The 19,291-nt window shown below is 45.2% G+C and overlaps 1 protein-coding gene across 7 annotated transcripts in view; it reads left to right on the top strand.

Moving 5' to 3' along the window:
* Window positions 1-19,291, top strand: part of NR2C2 (nuclear receptor subfamily 2 group C member 2) — a 64,231-nt gene that overhangs the window by 12,752 nt on the left and 32,188 nt on the right. For 5 of the 7 annotated variants that reach the window (XM_081276048.1, XM_081276046.1, XM_081276047.1 and 2 more), the window contains exon 2: window positions 527-610. The exons of the other annotated variants lie outside the window; for them this stretch is intronic. In XM_081276048.1, coding sequence (XP_081132174.1) covers window positions 551-610 — 60 coding nt within the window. In that variant the 5' untranslated portion in view covers window positions 527-550. The remainder of the gene's footprint in view (window positions 1-526; window positions 611-19,291) is intronic. 7 annotated transcript variants of the gene reach the window in all.

Here is a 19,291-nt window from a genome sequence, read left to right as displayed (position 1 = left end):
CCTGTTCTCTGCCGTGGTGTCTGCCTTTGTACCTGTGAGGTGTGTGACACCTGGGCAGGTTTTGCTTCTCTGGTTGCCACCAGTGACAGAAGCACAGTTGATGATAGCGATCTGGTGCTCTGTCCAGGACTGATCTCGCACCTTTCTCATATGGCCGCCTTCTTATCCAGCCTGCGGTGACAGAGCTATCCAAGAAGGCGTGTGTAATTCCCACCTCCCCGAGAGGCGACCCAAGCCCTTACAACCCAGAAGATGTGATAATTAAACTTCAGAGTCATCTTCATCTCCGTTTACCAGGGGAGGCTTTGTTTCCAAATTGAAATGTTTCTACAAATTAATTTCGGTACTTGTAATTGAAGATGCTGGCGCCACATACTCAGATACGTTCTGCCTGTCCGCCGGCTCGGCCTTCTGTAGAGGGCACAGCCCGTGTCAGATGGCACCAACGATGAATTTTGATTAGTACTATTTTTCACGTAGCCCGGTTTCTCCCACCTGATAGAAGTTGCTGCATTTTTCCAAACAGGTTCTCTAATGATCTTGCTTCACCATGGCTACAAATATGCAGGGGCTGGTTCAGCACAGAGTGGGGACCCAGCAGGTGGCTGAGGTGAGTGACGGCGGCTAGCACCATAGCTGGTACCCTTCCTGTTGAAAGGAAAGAAAAAATCAGTGTGCTCTGTTATTTCAAAATGGTCCCAAGGAAATGGTCACGTGATCCAAATCCAGAGCAGGATGCTGTGGAAGAAAGTGTTAAAATGATGTAGCGTAGCATTTGTCTGCTTGAACAGGACGGCTGCATACACATTACAGTGACTTGAAAGTTTACCGCAAGCCCCAAAGAGAGTCTGACTCTTACCAGACTCGTGGGCATAGTTGTAACTCAAAGGCTTGGCCTTCCTGTCTTGTGCCTAATACTTGGTCAATACTACCAAATCATGGAGGCCTGGGCATTCAGCAGTGATTGGCCATCTGCCATTGTCCTAAGTGCTGAGAAACACGGAGGAGAACGAGTCAGAGTTCTTCCTTCAGTGATCACGGGGCCTGGTTATGGAGTGACTGTAAACAGGGATTGAGAAATGTCACTCCACGGGAGGTAGGTGAGCCTGGAGGTGGGTCTTGAATGACAAGCAAGCACTGGACACACAGACCCGAGTGAGTGAGGTGGAGAACTTTGTGCCAGATTCTAGGAAGAAACTTAAGTCAAATATTTATGTAAAGGAGCAGAGGCATCAGCTTGGTATGTGGGGGCAGCTTGTGGTGTAAACGAGGTAATCCGGGCCAGACCTTGAAAAGCCTAGTTAATCTGTCATCATTAATAACACAGTGTGAATATTCACTGTACCAGATATTATTCTCACAATAACCTTTTGAGATTGGTACTATTGTTCTCGTCCTCATAGGTGAGAAAACCAAGGCTCAAACACATGTAGTTGGCCAAGGGCACACTGTCGCCCAGCAGAGATTCTAACCCAGGTCTGTGCGTGTTTTTCAAAGCTCCTTCAGTTAACCATGGGTTATGGTAACCAAGAGCCATGGGAAGGATTCAGGTTTGCATTTGATTAGTTTCTAAGGCAGAGACAGATTTACCAAGGAACAAACAAAGGATTGTTTTTAAACGAAAACTAAGCACATACATGCTAATTTAAACCAATAAAAATAGCAGATTTTTTCAGAATTTTAGATCCACCATTAAGTTTAAGGCAACAGTATGCGTAGTTACACGCCCCCTCCAGCAAATGCAGGTTAGTGTTAACTGAAGATGAAAGAAAATAGAGTTCACAATTTAATATAATATTTTGAAAAGGGCCATTAGCAATATGAAAGTATTGATGTTAAAGTGCTTGTATTTATGTTGCTTTAATTTATGAATGGAATAATCACCTCAAAAATAGTTGGTTTTTCAAATATTTAGGGTTATTTTATATTTTATAGGGTTCCTCATTGAGGCTGATTTGGAGACTAGTATATGGATTGCTGCTCTAAAAGGCTATCAGTTCTTTGAGAGAAGTTAAAATAGGTAAATACGTTCTGAATTATACGTTCAAACAACTTGCTAGCTAAAGTTTTCCGCCAAATGCCTGATTTCCTTCAAACAGTGCAAATTCATGTGTTAACTTGGTGCAATTGTTTGCCATGGTAAAACATGCATTTTTTGGAGTTAAAGTAATAGGGCGGGCACACTGGTTCACACCTGTAATCCCAGCAGTTCTGGAGGTTGAGATGGGAGGATCGGAAGTTCAAGGCCAGCCCTGGCAATTTAGTGAGGCTCTAAGCCACTCAGTGAGACGCTGTCTCAAAATAAAAAATTGAAAAAGGGCTGGAGATGCAACTCGGTGGTTCAAGTATCCCTCCCCTGGGTCCGTTCCCAATTACCAAAAACAAATAAAAAAGTTATCATTAATCTTGCATGCAAGAACAATCTTCCCACTGAAACCATTACCCATCGTTGTTATTTTTAAGGGGTAAGTATGTGTGTTCTTAGAAATTTTGAGCTTAATAAACTTAAGCTGCATATAATCAGATTAGTGAAGTGAGCAGGAGATCCTTGAGTAAAGTGTCCACGTTGAAGAGTTCTGAACAGTCGGTGTGGGATGGCTCATTTGGTCAGTGAACCATGAAGGAGCAGGTGCCTCTCTCCCATAGGTGCGGGGTGGGGGGAGGCCCGAAGTGAGTACTGGTGGATGACAGGACGGCTATTCCCCAGGAATTCCCTGTTGAGGGGCTGTGCATGAGATGGGCCACAGAGGAGTGAGTAGGAAGGGGCGGGATCCTGGTAGAAAGGGTTCCCCCACGTGGAGCTGTGGGCCCTGAGATCAGGCAGACGGGTGGAGTCCATGCCCTGTCACCTGCTGGTGGGTGATGTTGTGCCTTGGTTCCTCAGCTGGAAAGCGAGAGTGATAGTATTACCTACCTGTAATTTGGGATTGGTGAGAGGATTGGTGAGAGGATTCAATAAGGTAATGTGTAAAGAGCTTTTGGAAATGCCAATAATAATGTTTAAAGACTTGTACGTGAGGTAAGAGAGGTTTAGTAAGCGTCAATAGATTTTTTAAAATCATGCACTTGGTTTTTGTTTTTTTGTTGTTTTCTTTAAAGTTATGCTCTTTGTTTTGAGATGGGGTCTCACTGTGTTGTCCTGGCTGGCCTCAAACTCTTGGGCTCAGGCGATCCTCCTGCCCAACAGGTAGCTGCGAGCACAGGCGTGTGTCACCCTGCCCGGCAGTGGCATGCTTTTCCTGCAGCGGTGGGTGGTTATGTAAATGACTTTCTCTAGAGTCCCCGGATTAACTTTCTAGAACAGGAAGTTGGATGGTACAAAACAACAGCTTGATGTCTGATGTCGAAACGATTCAGTTACTCAGAGCTTAGCATAGTGGTCAGCAGTGGGGACTGCAGCCAGGTTGCCTGATCTCAGTGCTGGCCCTGAGCCTTTTCATTTCTGTGGGGTCGGTAGTAATTTCTCTGCTTCTCTTGAGACGGTGGGAGTTGGAGTCTTCTCCCTAGTTTGCTCAGTCTAGCTGGAAGTTTTTCAGTGTTGACTTGTTGATCTTCTCAAAGAACCAAAGCTTTTGGATTTGTTAATTTTTTCCCTATCACTTTTCTATTCTTTATTTGATTAATTTTCACTCAAAGCCACAATAAGTACCATTTAACATTCATTAGATTGGTTAGAATTAATTAGTGTCCTTGAGGATGCGGAGAGATTGGAGACCTTCCTCTGCTGGCTGTAGTGTAACCCCAATGCCCGTCAGCTATGGAACTTCATTAAAAAAAGGGTAGTTGACAGATAAGAATTGGCAACGGATGCAGTGAGACCTTGAGTCGTATCGAATTTTGCTTTTCATTTATGAAAGAAATGATTCTTTTTCTAAAGATGCTGTAGTACTTTTTAAACATTTAAGGTTTCCCTCGGTGACTAGAAATTAACACCTGCACACATGTAAATACACAGGCGCTGTCCCACAGGGTCACCTGCACAGAAGCACTTCTCAGCTCTGAGATATTTTGAATTAGGAGCTTTGGAGTTCACTTGCTGAAGCATTTTGAATGCCTATGAGCAGGAGGACATAAGTCACTCATACAGCGACCCTGTAAGTGGCATGTGTCTCTGCAGTAGTCGCAAGGTGGCTTAACAGATCTGACCAAGCTTTCCCCTGGTCCCCAGGCTGCCTAAGGGGCTCCCAGTGGCCAGACACTCTGAACAGGAAGATCCTGCCTTGGGTGAGAAAGTCAAATCTTACACCTTTATTATTATTTTTACCATGAAGACTCTGACATCTTCACTGCAGAAAACTTAAACTGTCGCTTCCATGTACTGGGGCGTTAGACACACAGCTCGCCCAGTGCAGGGACGGGGCTCAAGGGACAGAGCTGCTGTGGCTCAGGTTCCAGGTTTCCATGTCCTGCAAGACCCAAGTCAGGCTGAGGAGATTTGATGAGTTCTGCCCTCTTACCATCTGGACGGTTTTCATTTTCTTGTTCAAGTAGTGCACATACGTGGATCTTAAAGCTGGCTGGCTGGTGTGGACACCTCCACACTGCTGTGCACGTCCGCTGCCAGCACTTCCTTTGTCTTCCCAAACTGACTCTGTCCCCATTAAACACTGACTACCCATTCTCCTTTTCCCTGCGCCCTGGCTGCCCACCATTCTTTCTATGCATCTGACGACTCTAGGAATCTCACCTATTTTGGGACTGGCTCATATAACTTAGCATAATGTCCAAAAGGTTCGTCTGTGTTGTAGTGTGTGTCAGAATTTCCTTCCTTTTTAAGGCTGATTAATATTCCATTGGGCCACATTTTATTTATCTATCCACCCTTCAATAGATATTGAAGTTGCTTTCACCTCTTGGCTACTGTGAGCAGTGCTGCTGTGAACAGCCCCCCCCCCCCCACAGCCTCGCACAACCACCATCCTGCTTCCTATGAATGTGACTGCTTTCAAGGAGAGTCACACAAAACTTGTTATCTTGTGACTGGTTTATTTCATTTAGCTTAATATTCTCAAGGTTTAGGATCTATTCTATTTAATTGGTCTGTGTATATGTCCTGTTTATGCTAGAACTAGACTGTTTTGTAGTAAGTTTTGTAATCAGTGAGACATGTCGCTTTGTTCTTGCTTTTCAAGATGGTGCCTAGAGATGCCATCAGAATGTTGGTATAGACTTTTGTGTTTCTGAAAAGAAATCATCGGGATTTTGATAGGCGTTGCACTGAATCAGTGTGGCTTTGGGTATTTTCAGCATCTTGACAACACTGTGTCTTCCAACTCCATGAACATGGGATAGCTTTCCACTTAATTTATGGCATCTTTAATCTGTTACAGCAGTGTTTTATAGTTTTCAGTCTTTTTTTTCCCTGGGTTGTTATTTTTTAAGTATATTTACTTTATTTTTATGTGGTGCTGAGTATGGGACCCAGTGCCTCTCATGTGTGAGGCAAGCGCTCTGCTGCTGAGCTATAACCCCAGCCCTGGGGTTGTTACTTTTGATGCTGTTGTGAGTGGAATTATTAATTTCCTCTTCAGATTGTGCAGAGTTAAGAAAGGTGACTGGTTTTTTGTGTGTGGATTTTGTATCCTGCAGCTTTGCCAAACTTAGAATTTCTAACAGAGCTTTTCTTACATATCAGATCACATCGGCTACAAATGCCCCTGTCCCCTTTTTTCCCTGATTGCTTGGGCTAGAACTCTCCGTGGTGTTGAGTAGAAGTGGCCGAGGCGCAGACATTCTTGGCCCCTCCCTGATCTTGGAGGAAAATCCCCCAGTCTGCCGTCCTTGAGAGGCACTGCCATTAGCAGTGGCTCTTCACGCCAGGCCTGCGTTATGTGGAGGTGATCTCCTCTGTTCCTACTTGGCTGAGCGTCTTGATCCTAAAGGGGATTGGGTTTTCTCGGGCTGCTTTTTCTCCATCAACTGAGGATTGTGTGGGTGGTTTTCCCTCATTACACCAATAGGGCGTGTGACTGATGAGTTTAGGTGTTTGGAGCCACTCCTGCGTTCTTTAGCAAACTGCTCCTGGCCGTGCTTGCATACTCCTTTCAGTTTGTTCGGTTTGTTGGTGTGTCCCTGAGGACTGTGTCGTCATTGGTTGGTGATGGTAGGCTGCAGTTCTCCTGTGTCTGGATTTTCACCAGGTGATGCCGGCCTCATAGAATGAGTTAGGAGAGTCCCTCCTCTTCAGTTTTTGGCAGAGTTGGAAGGATGGGTGAAATTCTTCTTTGAGTATTTGATGGGATTCCCCTGTGAAGCCATGTGGTCGAGCGCTTTTCCCTTTTGGAAGGTTTGATTGCTTATTTGATCTCCTCATAGTTCTAGGTCTACTCTGATCCTCTGTTTCTTCATCAGTCTTCGTAGGTTGTGTGTTTTTAGGAATTGGTCCCTAGGTGACGTCTAGGTTGTCCAATTTTGGGGGCACAGTTACTGATAGTACTGTTTGTTATAATCCTGTTTGTTGCTGTAACATCTAATAATAACTCTGCTTTTATTTCTGACTGGGCATTTTCTTTTGACTCGCCATCATGGATGGGAGAACTTCATGGTTTAAAGGACTCGTATGCCCACATCTCTTCTCTCCATCATCCCAATAAGACTGTGTCTGTCCACCGCAGGAGCCATTGTGCTGTTGTATGATGTGCCACCTGCTTCCTGGTGTCTCTGGTGGCATTGAGACTCTGCTGTTTTCCATACAGAGACATCAGAAGAATGTTCCGGTGCTTCTTTCCTGTGGAAGCCTTCCTCCTCAGGCCCTCTGTCCTGCTCCTGCTCATGTTTCTGGCTTGGTCAGCCCTTCTCTCTTGTTTCGATTCTTTGTTTCCTTGAGTCCCTGTCTTTCTCCTGGTTTCTTCATTGCTTTTTTTCTTTCTTTGTTTCTTATGGAGAACATGCTTCCATGGCTTTCTGGGAAAAGGTGCCTGGGAGACGGGTGGTGTTTGATCTTTGAGATCTGAACCTGTCCTTATTTACTCTCCTGTGCTGAGCTGGTGGTTTAGGAATAGAAACCGAAGTTGAAAGTGGTTTTACTTCAGAGTTTCAAAGGCATTTCATTCTTTCAGCTTGGAGTGTTGCTTTGGAAAGGTCAAGGCCGCTCTGCTGTTTCTCTCTAGAAGGCCTCACTGGGCTGAGGCTGCTCTGGGGAGCTCCTGCGCCTCCCCCTGGGCGGTGCTGGAGCTGCAGCCTCCTCCTCGGGCCTCAGCCCTGACCCCCTGCCCACCCCCATTGTTAAGATGGTCTCTTTACCCCTTGGTTCTGAAGTTCACAGTTTGTCCCTTAGTGGATGCGTTTTTCAAATCCATGATGCCCAGGGCTCAGGTGGTTCTTTGGGTTTAGAAATCTGCATCCTCCTGCTTTAGGAAATTGCTTTCTACTAGTTCTCCGAGACTTTCTTCCTCAATTTTGTTCAAGACTCTTTCTAGAACTTCTGACGAGCTGGAGTCTGGACCCTTGAGCTGGCACCTTTGTTTCCTCCCGTTTCATCTTTTACTCCCAGGGCTGGGCGCCACGCGCCTGCCGCCGTCTGCAGGTTGCTTTCCTAGAGTCGGATATTCCAGTTTTTCCAGGCAAGAATTCTCCAGTTTCGTGTCTGAGAGTTGTAGGCCTTGTTGCCGCTCTCCTGTCCTTGTGTGTTTGAAAGCTGTGGCACAGGACATGGGAGGGGGGCCGGGGTGGAGGGTCACCCTTCCTTAGGTCACTGTCGGAGGCACCCTGGGCTGTGTGTGGGGGCCTTGCTGCTGATGGGCCGAGCACCACAGTGCGCCCTCCTCTCGCTCTGCCTGTGACCCATGCGGCCTCTGAGGTGGGCGTGACTAGCCAAGAGGTCAGTCACTCTGCTGACCACAGGACATCCCCATGCAAGACTGCACTTTTCAAAATCCTATCCCTTGCCTTATTTGGGTGCAATATCCTACAGGATATCTTCTCCCCAATAATAGAGGGGTTTCTGGGGTGCTATCTCTCTTGCCTCCCTTTCTTCCCTTGCCTGAGCCGTCCTTGACTCCCGAAAAAGGCATTTCTGTGTTTGTGTGGTCTTTTAGTTGCCACCCTGGCAGCTGGTGACGCATCACCTTTCCATACCTCTTAGAGGAGGGAGGGATCAGGGTTGGCTCCTTCACCGTGCAGATGTGTCGTCTCTGGGTTTGGGCTTGTTGCTCAGCTCGTCTGCACACAGACTTCCTGTTTCCTGCAGTGGACTGAGGCACGGTGTGGTGGTCGGGGTTGCTGGTCCCTGGTTTTCAGCCTGCTTAGCCCAGCTTTCTGTGAGACCGAGAGTCCTAGACGGAGCCTTCTCAGGGCTCTGAGGGGGCGTGGGCCAGCTCCTCGGCGGTGTGCGCCTCTGCAGATGTGTCCATTCTGCTGGGTCAGCTTCCACTCTGCCATCTGCTGTTTCTTGGCATTTGTGACCCCCTTATCTCCTGACTGCTCTTTTTGTCCTTGTGCATTTGGGCCCTTTTTATTATTGTTCATTTACTCATACTGCAATGTGATTTGGTAAAGAAATGGGGGTAGCAAATGTACATGTTTTCTGTATTTAACTGGAAGTCAGGAAGCACTTGTCTTTGTAAAGCAAATTGTCATTGTTCATTCATGGACTTCAAGGGGCTCCAGAAATATCCCATTCATTTATCACGAAATTGTTAAGGAGTGCTTCCTGCATGCTGGATGAAGGCTTTGCAACACGAGTTTCTGTTCTATTAGAAATAGATGGTGACTATCTCACCACAACTAAAATGTCAGGAGGCCAGGGTGCTCCTTTGGGAAAGAGACCCATGGGAGTTGACGTCTGGGTCTGTCCAGGAGGATCTGTCTCAGATGGTGGCGTTTAAATAGAGACCTGAATGGTGTAGGAGTGGTTCTTGTGAGTTTCTGGGGTGAGGCTACAGAGTTGGGGGGCATTCTAGGCAGGGAAGCAGGGGAGGACGCTTGGAATATTCTAGAGACTGTCTTCATATTCTATAGAATGTCTCCCTACAGGACAGCCCCAGTGAGGCCTGTGTGGCAGGAGCTCAGGGCAGAGGGGATAGGTCGGGGGAGAAGCCGGGCCACAGCATCTTGGCCTCACAGGCAGTGGTGACGGACCTGTATGTTATTTCCCATGTGCTGGGAGCCATCGGAGAGTCTTGAGCAGTCTTCCGGGGGTTGGATCAGGAGCCTCCAGGGTGCAGTGGGTGCGGCTGGTTCGTCCTGAGCACTAGGCTCCCTTCCTAGGGTGAGCAGGTGCATATCCTTAATCCTTGCAGTGGAATTTCGCTGGGTGGCTGTGCCTATCCTGTATGATGTCCCTGCTCTCCCTGGTCTGTATTGATTGAGCCAAATTGTATCCCCTGCAGGACTACATTGGTAAGATTTCTTCTGCTCTCTAAGAGTTGGAAAGTGGACGTCTCTGACATTACATAATGCAGACGTTTCTGAAAACCCTGTGTTCTGTACGCTAAAAATAACAGCTTATAGCAAAATAGGGCTTGGCACAGACCAGGAACTACCAGAAATAATAACCCTAATAAAAATAAAAATAGCACAGTTACAAAGATACGTTCATCCTAATAATGAAACTTAAGTATAGGATTTTGTCTTAAAGTGAAAATAGTTTTATGGAAGAAAACATGAGGAAGGATTAAAGATGCTGAATTCCTGCCTGACACTTGAGAGAAATGTATGCAATGTATAAAGACTGGGGGGAGCGCGCAGTGAGACAGAGGACAGAGGACGGGGGACAGTCCTGGTGTGAGCAGGCAACATGCACAACGCCGTCATCGTCCGTCCGTCCCCCCCCCCCCCGCCCATCCTGTGATGTCACCCAATGATACAAAGCTTTGCAGAGTTGGGAGCAGTCACGTGTGAATCGGTTTGATTTCCGCTGGTGCTCTGATATCATTTCTGTGACAGTTTCATGGGTCACACATTTAGAGAGAACTTGACAGCAGAGCATCCATCGTAACGGTGCCAGACACCCTGAGCTGTGTTACTGTGTGATCTCATTCAGTCTTAAAGCCTGTCGCTGTGTGTGCGCGAGGGCTGAGGATGCACCCACCCAGGGCCTTGCACATGCTAAGCAAATCCTCAAAATTAAAGTATGTGTTAGGGTTCAAGCCCAGGGTGCTCAGGTATCCAATATGCTCGTGGATTCTATTAGGGTAGAGAAACACCCCTGGGAACAGTGGTACGAGCTAACCCGTCAGCCTCCTGCAAGTCAGGCAGCTGAGGAATTGTTACTGAGGGGTTTACACTCTCGTGATGCTTCATCAGCCCTTATCTTTGGGGATTGCATTGCCCATCTCTTATTTATGAGGTCTTCCCTACCACATGGCCATAGTTCTTAGATTGTTTTCTGAAAGATTTAAAGTTGAACTTTCTAGATTTAGAACTTTGAGCCTCCTGGAATTGACATTTTAGCCTAAGATGAGAATTTATAAGGGTCAAGGATCCATAACTTTATTATTCATCTTTAAGAGGGTCTTGAATTTTTTCAGTCCTTTCAACTTAATTGTAAATTTTTAAGTTAATTTGTTACAATATATACATACAGAAACAACGCCTGCTGGCTTCCAAAATTGAGATTTGCAAATACTTAATCAATTTGAAGAGAATTATTTTTATGATATTGATGTTTGAGTTTACAATCCATTGTGGCAAATTTTTTTTTCCAAAAAGATCTAGCACTTCTTTGATTATGTTTCCTAATACTTTTATGATGCCGTTTATAAATATCAGATTAAAATTTTAATTTCCAGTTCTTGCTGGCATATAGAAATGCAAGTGGTTTTGTTTTTCATTTTTAAACTTGAGCAGTTTGTTCTTATTAATTCTGGTAATTCTAAACTCATTGGGTTTTGATGGCCTCTGATTTATTGGTAGTTTTACTTTTTTCTTTGTTTTTTCTTTACTATTTTGGTTCGGATAGTCTAGTATGTCAATGTCAAATGGAAGTGGCGATAGTAGGCATCATTGCCTCGCCCTTCGTCATTTTAAAAGAAAGCTTTTAGCAGCTCTGTGAGCTTTTACTTTATTAAAGACTTTTTCTTATTCTTAATTGTAATAAAAATTATTTTCTTGAGCAGATGATGAATTTTATTGCTTTTTTTTTTTTTTTTTTTGCATCCAGTAGGGTAATTATATGATTTCCCGCCTTTGATCAGTTTATGTGGTGAATTGGGTTTGTTAACTCCCCCTTTTTAAAAAAATTTGTTTTAGTTGGATATAATCTTTATTTCTTTGTGGTACTGAGAATCGAACCCAGTGCCTCACATATGCTAGGCAAATGCTCCACCACTTAGCTACAACCCCAGCCCAAGCTAATCTCATCTTGATTTTAATTTTATACACACATTCTTGACTCAATTTGTCTTCTTTCTTTCTTTTTCTTTTTTTTTTTTAATTTAACTCCAGTGTTGAGGATGGAACCCAGGGCCTTGCATATGCTAGACTAGGTAAGCACTCTCCCACTGAGATCCGTGCCCAGCCCTTTTTGTTTTGAGACAGGATTTTCCGTAAGTTGCCCTGGTTGGTGTCGAACTTGCAATCCTCTTGCCTCCACCAGCCTCCAAGTAGCTGAGATCACAGACATGCACTGCTGCGCCCAGCTCTTGGCTAACTAATTATTTAGGAGTTTTGTCTCTGTGTTCGTGAGTGAGGGTAACTTATAGTTTTTCTTGAGTTAGCATCAAGGTGTATGCTAACTTCTAAAATGGGGTGAAAGAAGATTCCTTCATTTTCTGTGCCCTAATAATTTACATGAAGTTGGAATTGGTGTTCCTGGGATGCTTGTAGAACTTGCCAGTAAAATATTAGTGCCTAGAAAAATTTTTATGATTCTACCTAAGAAATTGTCCATTTGGTCTTAAATTTGAGAACTTATTGTCATACAGTTGTTCAGAATATGCTTATTTTATATTTTTAAGATTTGAAGCATCTCTAGTTATAGCCCCTTCATCCTTAATACTGTCATTTTTCCATTATGATTTTTATAAATTGTTTTGTCTTTGATTAATTTCTGTCCTTATTCTATTTTTTCTGCACTTAATTTGTTTTTTTTTTTTTTTTTTTTTTTTTTAATTCTTAGGATGGATTCCTACCTTGTTGACTTGTTTCTTCTTTTCTAATGCAAATACTAGATTATCTGTTGTCTTCCCAGTACCACTGTAGCCACATCCATCCCCAGGCAACCACTGTTCTGTTTTGTTTTTGTTTTTTCCTGTTTTAATGAATTCACAAATTGTTTTCCAAAAAAGTTATACAAGTTCATATTCCCCCCAGCTGTGCTGCAGAGTTCTGGTTTCTCTGTGCTTTGCCAATACTTGGTGTAATCGGTATCTTTTAATCTTAGATGTGCACTAGTTTGTGGTTTTAAATTTGCATTTCTTTTATGACTGATGTTGAGCATCTTTTCTTGTGCTTATTTGCCATATATCCTTTTTGAAATGTCTCTTCAAATCTTTTGCCTATTTATTTAAATTGAGGTCTTTGTTTTCTTATTAAATTCGGGGTTTTTAAAATATATTCTGCATGCATGTTATTTATTCAGATATATTAGGAGAAAATATTTACAATCTATGACATCTTTTAATTCTCTTGATATGTCTCTTGAACAAATTTTATTTTGATGAAGTTTAATGTATTTTTTTCATTTTTATTATTTGGGTTTTTTACTATCCTATCTATCTAAAAATGAACTAATCTTAGTCCACAAAGATTTTCTCCTATGTTTTCTGTAGGTATTTTATAGCTAATTCTAGATTTCACTTCATCTTTAATCAGTTTTTTAACTTAATCACCATGTAACCAGTAGATCTGGCCTGAATGACACCAAGTTTTTGAAATTTGTTTTTAGTTGGGTGTGTTACCTCCAGACTTTTTTCCTGAGTGCCTTCAGACATATTTAACTATAGAAATATATAGTTCTTAGTTGTGGGAATTTTGTCTTTGCTTTCTGCAGTGCTGGGCCTCCAGCCCTGGGCCTCATGCACGCTGGGCAAGCTCCCTACCACTGAGCTCCATACTCAGCCCCAGGGATGCGTAGGTTTTTAAGTTGAAAGTAAATGGAATCACACTGGATGTGAGATTCTGATCAGTATGATCCCTTGATAAAGTTAATATTTTAACTGTGGCTCAAATATAGAGATACATACATAATTCTGTTTCCTATTAATTATATAGCAGTGCCATAGGTCAGGTTTCTATTTGGCCACTCCACTGTAGGTGTGTGTTTGAATTGTCGTACTGCAAGGATCATCTTTGTGCTTCTCTCCTTGGGCTCACATGTGGGAGTGTTTCTACAGACAGGAAGAAGCTGAGTTGAAAGCCCAGTCAAATTGTATCTTCCAAGTTGGGAGTGTGTGTGAACAGTTGTTAACAGTTTTTTCTTATTTTAAACACCGGGCCTCACACTGAGAGCTGGACTACTCATTAAATGAGCCCAGGTGCTGATACATTCATTGAGCATGCAGTGTGGTCCCTCGTTCCAGGGGTTTTCAGTTCCTTCTGACCTAGAGCCCGATTTTTATTAGTATATTTTAAGATGACCTTTTACTGTACCAAAATGATATTTATAGAAAATGTAGCCACTTGTACAGAAATAACTTCAAAAATCAATATATTAGCTACATTTGGGAAATAAAAGGAAAGCAGTTTGTTGTTAAACGGTGGTTCATGTCAGCGCACAGCCCTCGGGGCCACAGAGGATGCTGTGGAGAAGTGATGGTGGAAGGGGGGTAGGGAGATAAAGCTCTTCTGTAGGGGGAACGCACACAGTGGGGCTGGAGTAGAACTACTGTTGGAATAAGGAGGATGAGACTCGTATGCAATGTAAGAGAAAAACAGGAGTTGTCCAAAGGAGGCCATGAGGAAGCCTGCTGTCCCTGCAGAAGAGACGCACCTCACACAGAAGCACAGGTTCAGAGAGTCCCCCGGTGCCGTGACACAGTGAAGCCACGATCTGCGGCAGAAAACAAGCACCTTCTTTCTTGAAATCTGCCGGCATTGAGGTTCACCTTTAGTGGTGCATACTTTAAGAAGTCTTTAAAGTTGTCGTCTTTTATTGGTGTAGGAAATAGTGAATCAGAAAATGAAACCATTTTTTTCTGCTAAAACCAAAAATCAGCTTTAGAGAAACTCCTCTTTCAACCCGTGTAAGAGAGAAAACACTGTGAACCTTTGATTGAGCAAACTTAGTGAATGCAATGTTAGGTTTCTTAGCATTGCAAATAGCTAGCCAGCTGTGGTGGCACACGCCTTGATCCCAGTGGCTTGGGAGGCTGAGGCAGGAAGATCAAGTTCAAGACCAGCCTCAACAATTTAGTGAGGCTCTCAGCAACTTACAAGACCTTGTCTCAAAATAAAAAATAAGGGGCTGGGGTTGTGGCGCAGTGGTAGAGCACTTGCCTTGCATGAGTGAGGCACTGGGTTCGATCCTCGGCAGCACAGAAAAATAAATAAATAAAGGTATTGTGTCCATTGACACACACAAAAAAAATTTTTTTAAATGATAATGAATAAAAAGGGCTGGGGAGGTACCTCAGTGGATATGCGCCTTGGGGGTCAATCCCCAGTAACCCCCCCCCCCGAAAAAAAAAAACACAACTTCAAATAGCTGTGGAGATGGAACGACTCGTAGTTTACCTGCTCAAAAAACCGAGTCATCTCTTTCCCTTTAGTTTTCCCTTTTGGATTGAGATTCCTGGGTGTGTGGTAGAATCTGGAAAGTGGGTGCCATATTTGTTGAACTCCATGGCTTTAAGTTAGTGTGCATACTGGTGTCCAAGTTTAAATTTGTGGTGAATCGCAGCATGAACTTGTTTTTAATACATCCTCTTTCTCCGCCTCCTGCTGCGACCCTGTGGAAGCGTATTCGCAGCCCTCTTTCCTCCGGCTCCTTCCCTGGGCTTCTGTGCACTCTGTTCTGTGATGACGCCATCTTCTCATGCGTCGTTTGCTGCAATATTAACCCAGGTATTGAGTCTCCGTGTCCAACAGGAGACTGCCCAGGCTGGCTTAGTGACAGGTGTTCTTGCCTGAAAGCCTCAGAATCTGGGTGTCACTTGCCACCCCACCTGTGCCCTCACTGTGATTTCAGGAGGTCCCTTTCTTCAGTGACCTTGGGGGCCTGAGACTGAGACTCAAGCCTCTCTTTGGGCCTGCAGTTCTCTTGGTTTCCACCAACTGGATGAAGGAGATTAGCTCAGTTCTGTCACTCTTGTGCGTACTCGTGTGTGTGTGTGTGTGTGTGTGTGTGTGTGTGTACCTTTGTTTTATTTATTTATTTTTATATGGTGCTGAGGATGGAACCCAGAGCCTCACATGTGCTAGGCGAGTGCTCCGCCGCTGAGCCCTAGCCCCAGCCCTTTTCTTGTGTTTCGTTTGTTGCCTTCACTTTGGATGAAAGGGGAACCTTCGGAGACCCTGGATTTGTAAAAACATCAGCCTGCCACGCTGTGAGGTTGCAGGTGTTATGTGCAGATCATCTGGTTCTCCAGATCTTCCCTCCTGACAGTTTTAAACCTGCTTTGACTGGCTGGACCCCACGGTGATGTTCTGTGAGCCCTGAAGGAAGGTGATCTCTAAGGGGAAGGAGGCTGGAGGAGAGAATTTAGCAAAGGCGGCCATCTGGGTGAAGGGAGAAGTTTGTAAAGCAGGGTGCGTCTTTTCCAGAAGCAGTTAATCCTATTGTTAATAAGACAGGGTGCTTGAGCAGCTGGTGACACAGCAGGAGCATGTCGATTTTGCTTCCTTGGTTACAGGGAGTGATAGTGTACTTGACCTTCAGCAGAGCGGGGTCACAGAGAGGGCATCTTTGAACAGCCCCGTCTGGAATCTGCACTGGCGGGTTTGGGAAGCTCAGGCCTGTGAATTCCCTTGTTGGGCCCTGTTTGGCCTGGAGGCTGCTGAGGGAAAATGTAAATAAAGCTGCAGGAGCCGTTGGCATGGTAAGTGTGACAACAGGACTGCAGAACTGCCGGCTATTCCCTTCCTGCTTCTGGGTGAGCCTCTGTGTAACAGGGTACCTTTCAGTAGGCACGTGTTCCTAAAGCAGCTGGTAAAACAGCAGAGGATTCTGACACCATTGTGTATTAGAAGGAATTCAGTGTAGTGTGTGTGGTGTTCAGCTCCTGGCCAGGTGGCGTTAGGGTACACTGGAGACATCAGGTGGGGCGGGAGCTGTCTGCATGTCCTTTCTTTTGACAGGTTAATCTACCTGTGACCAAAGCACTCTGAACTGTGCTGCTGGGAACCGTTGTTGTTATGTAATAGTGGGAAGTAGTTGTTGACTTTGGGTCTTTGTTTTTGTGCCAAGAAATTGACGGGGGTACAGTTTCCCTGTTTTAAAAACCAAATGAACAGCTAGAAAATAACAAAAGCTGGAAAATCGAGTCTGGTACAAATGATGACCATTTAAAATGTTTAGCTTCTTTCCTTCACTGACTCTGTGTAAAGAAGAGCAGGATTTAAGGGCCATCCAGACAAGTAATCCTTGGGCGCAGGCTCACGGGCGACCTCCCAAGCTCTGACGGCTGTGGGGCCGAGGGGAAGCTCTCTGAAGCCCAGCAGCCTCCATCCGTCCCTGTCTGTGGTGCAGCCGGCAACGCTGAGCCGGTGGACTCTTTGCCCGATGACCCCTCCGCACCCTTGCTGTTTGATGGTCCTTTGGAAAAAAAGGAGGATGTGTCCCATGTATCTGGAGGTGACCGCTGTCCCACACGGTTACCCCCTCAGGCATTTACCTTGTTTGGAGGGGAGTGTTAAGGGGAGTTGGAGAGTCCCCACTGCGACTGGAACGTGCGTGTCTGCGCTCAGTCTTCCTGTTGAAAGTGCAGATGTCTTCACCAGGGTCTGGTGTACACCTGGGTGCCGCCAGGCAGGCACTCGCACGTCCACATATACTGAGTGACTCTGTCCTCGGCACCTTGAGCTGTTGGAGGGGCAGAAAGTGGGCTGAGGCCGGCAGAGTGGCAGGGGGAAAAATGATTCTCACCGAGTCGAAGGCTTCCAGTGTCCTGGTGTCCCGCTACCAGGTGCCCCTTTACTACAGTCCGGAGCGACTCTCGGTGGCCTGCTTCTGGGGGAGAAGAGCTCTCCCGCCTGGCTGGCTGGTCGCAGTGCTGACTGAGTTCACACCACTGTGGGGCTTTGTCAGGCCATCACTGTGGGAAGGACCGAGCCTAAAGTGCCACTCGGGAGCCACCTCCTTGTAAAGCCTCAGGAGAGGGGACTGTTGGACATTTTCCTCCCACCCTGGCACTTCCCGAATGAAGCATCCCGACGCGGAATCGCGGGGATATTTCAGGCCATTCTCTTGGTCAGAATTTGTTGCTGAGCTCATTGTCACTGTGACCCCGGCCTCCTCTCGGGCCATCTTTTTGGCTTCTCATATAAAAGGAATGGTAGAATGTGCAAGCACCCCTAGGCAGTAAGGAGGCCAGAATTCAGGGGTTGCCTGGTCCTCCACCAGTGCCCCCGCTGCGCTGCACTGTAGCCCTCCAGCCTTCTCCGTGGAGGCGTGAAGGCAGGGTCACTGCCCGGGGCTCTGTGTATCTAGCACACAGCTCCAGGGTGACAAAGTGCGTGCTTCTCAAGTGAAGCTTGGACTGTGCTCACTGTGGCTTGTTGACTTGGCAAGCTCTTGTGGTCTTGGTGAAATACTTATTGAGTACAGTTTTTTTTTTTTAACCTTAATTTTATTTATTTATTTTTCTGTGGTGCTGAGGCTTGAACCCAGGGCCTCACACGTGCTGGGCAAATGCTTTACCACTCAGCCCCAACTCCAGCCCATGAGTACAGCTGTTATGTTAAGGATCAATTTGCTCGTAGGTTTAAAGTTTACCAATGTGTGACTCGGTGAATTTCCCCAGAAAACATTTCCACGTAGCCACCACCCGGTTAGGAGTAGAATTTCCCAAAAGTCCCCAAGCTCTGAGGCGCCTCCTTAGAGGTGACCACTGTCCCAGTCCCTTGTACTATGGCTTCAACGAGGTTTTTTTGTTCATTGTTTAAAAAAAGTTGACAGCTTTACTCAGATGTCATTCACATCACCTGCAATTAATTCACCTATTTAAAGTGTCCAATTCTGTGGCTTTCACAGATCCACAAGGTCATGCACCTGTCACCACTGTCACTGTCTAATTCCAGAACATTTTCATTTCTCCAAAAAGAAACCCCAGCCCCCTGTTATCCCCGCCCCAGCCGTACACGACCACTAATTGACTTTGTCTTTAGGGGTCTGTCTTCTGGACACTCAGGTGGATGGAACCGCCCGCATGCTGTCTTGTGCCTGGGTATTTTGCTTAGCATGTGCCTCGGGGCTCGTGCGGTCCTAGCGTGTGCCAGCACTTCACTCCTGATAACTACTAAATAGTGTGCCCTGTGGGTGCGTGCCATTTTGCTCGTTAGCTGATGAGTATCGAGTTCTCATTTGGAGCCATTAATTAGGAACAATGCTGTTAGGAACCTTGTGAGCTCATTTTTCTGTGGACATGTTTTTTTTTTCTTTGAAAAATGGCACTGCTGGCTAAGTGATTTACCTCCATGGTAAACTTCCCAGCAACTGCCAGATTGGTTTTCAGAGGGACTTTGACGTTTGTATTCCCACAGCTATGTGTGAGGTTCCCTTTCCTCCTACAGCCTGACTTGCTCTCGCTGGCCTTGCAAGTCACCATGTCCTGGTGGGTGCGGTGTGGGCGTGCTCCTGGTTTTATTGTATTCCCAGTGACATCATCTTTCTGCTTATGGGCCATTTGTAGATCTTCTGTGAAGAAATGCCTGGTTGACCCTTTGATCATGTTTGATGGTGGGGCCCTGAAATGATCGGGTTCTTCACTTATTCTGGATACAAACCCTTTATCAAATACATACTTTGCAAATTATTGTTTCCCATCTGGTAGATTTTCTTTTCACATTCTTGATATTGTCCTTGAAGTGCAGAAGTTGTTAATGTTGGTGATTTTTAATTTATTTTTCTTGTGCTGCTTGTGCTATAAGTGTGATATCACAAGTTATTCGTTCTGCATTCCAACAGTTTGTCAGCATTTCTTTGAGACGGATGTTCTTGCATCCCTCATTCCTCTCTCACTACCAGCAGCGTGTGAGGGTCCCAGGCTCTTCACGTTGCTGGCACTTGTTATCGTCCGTCTGTTTTGTAGCCATTGTAGTGGATGTGAAGTGGCATCTCGCTGTCACTTTGATTTAAATTTTCCTAATAACTAATGATATTGAACATTTTCCTATGCTTATAGGCCATGTATTTATCTTTTTTGAGAAATGTCTCATTTACCCAATTTTTTTTTCTTCCAGTGGCTTTAAGAAC

This window comes from Spermophilus citellus (assembly GCF_964194105.1).
Source record: "Spermophilus citellus genome assembly, chromosome: 19".
Taxonomy (NCBI): Eukaryota; Metazoa; Chordata; class Mammalia; order Rodentia; family Sciuridae; genus Spermophilus; species Spermophilus citellus.
Note: the sequence above shows the minus strand (reverse complement) of the source record. Positions and strands in the feature narration are given on the sequence as shown.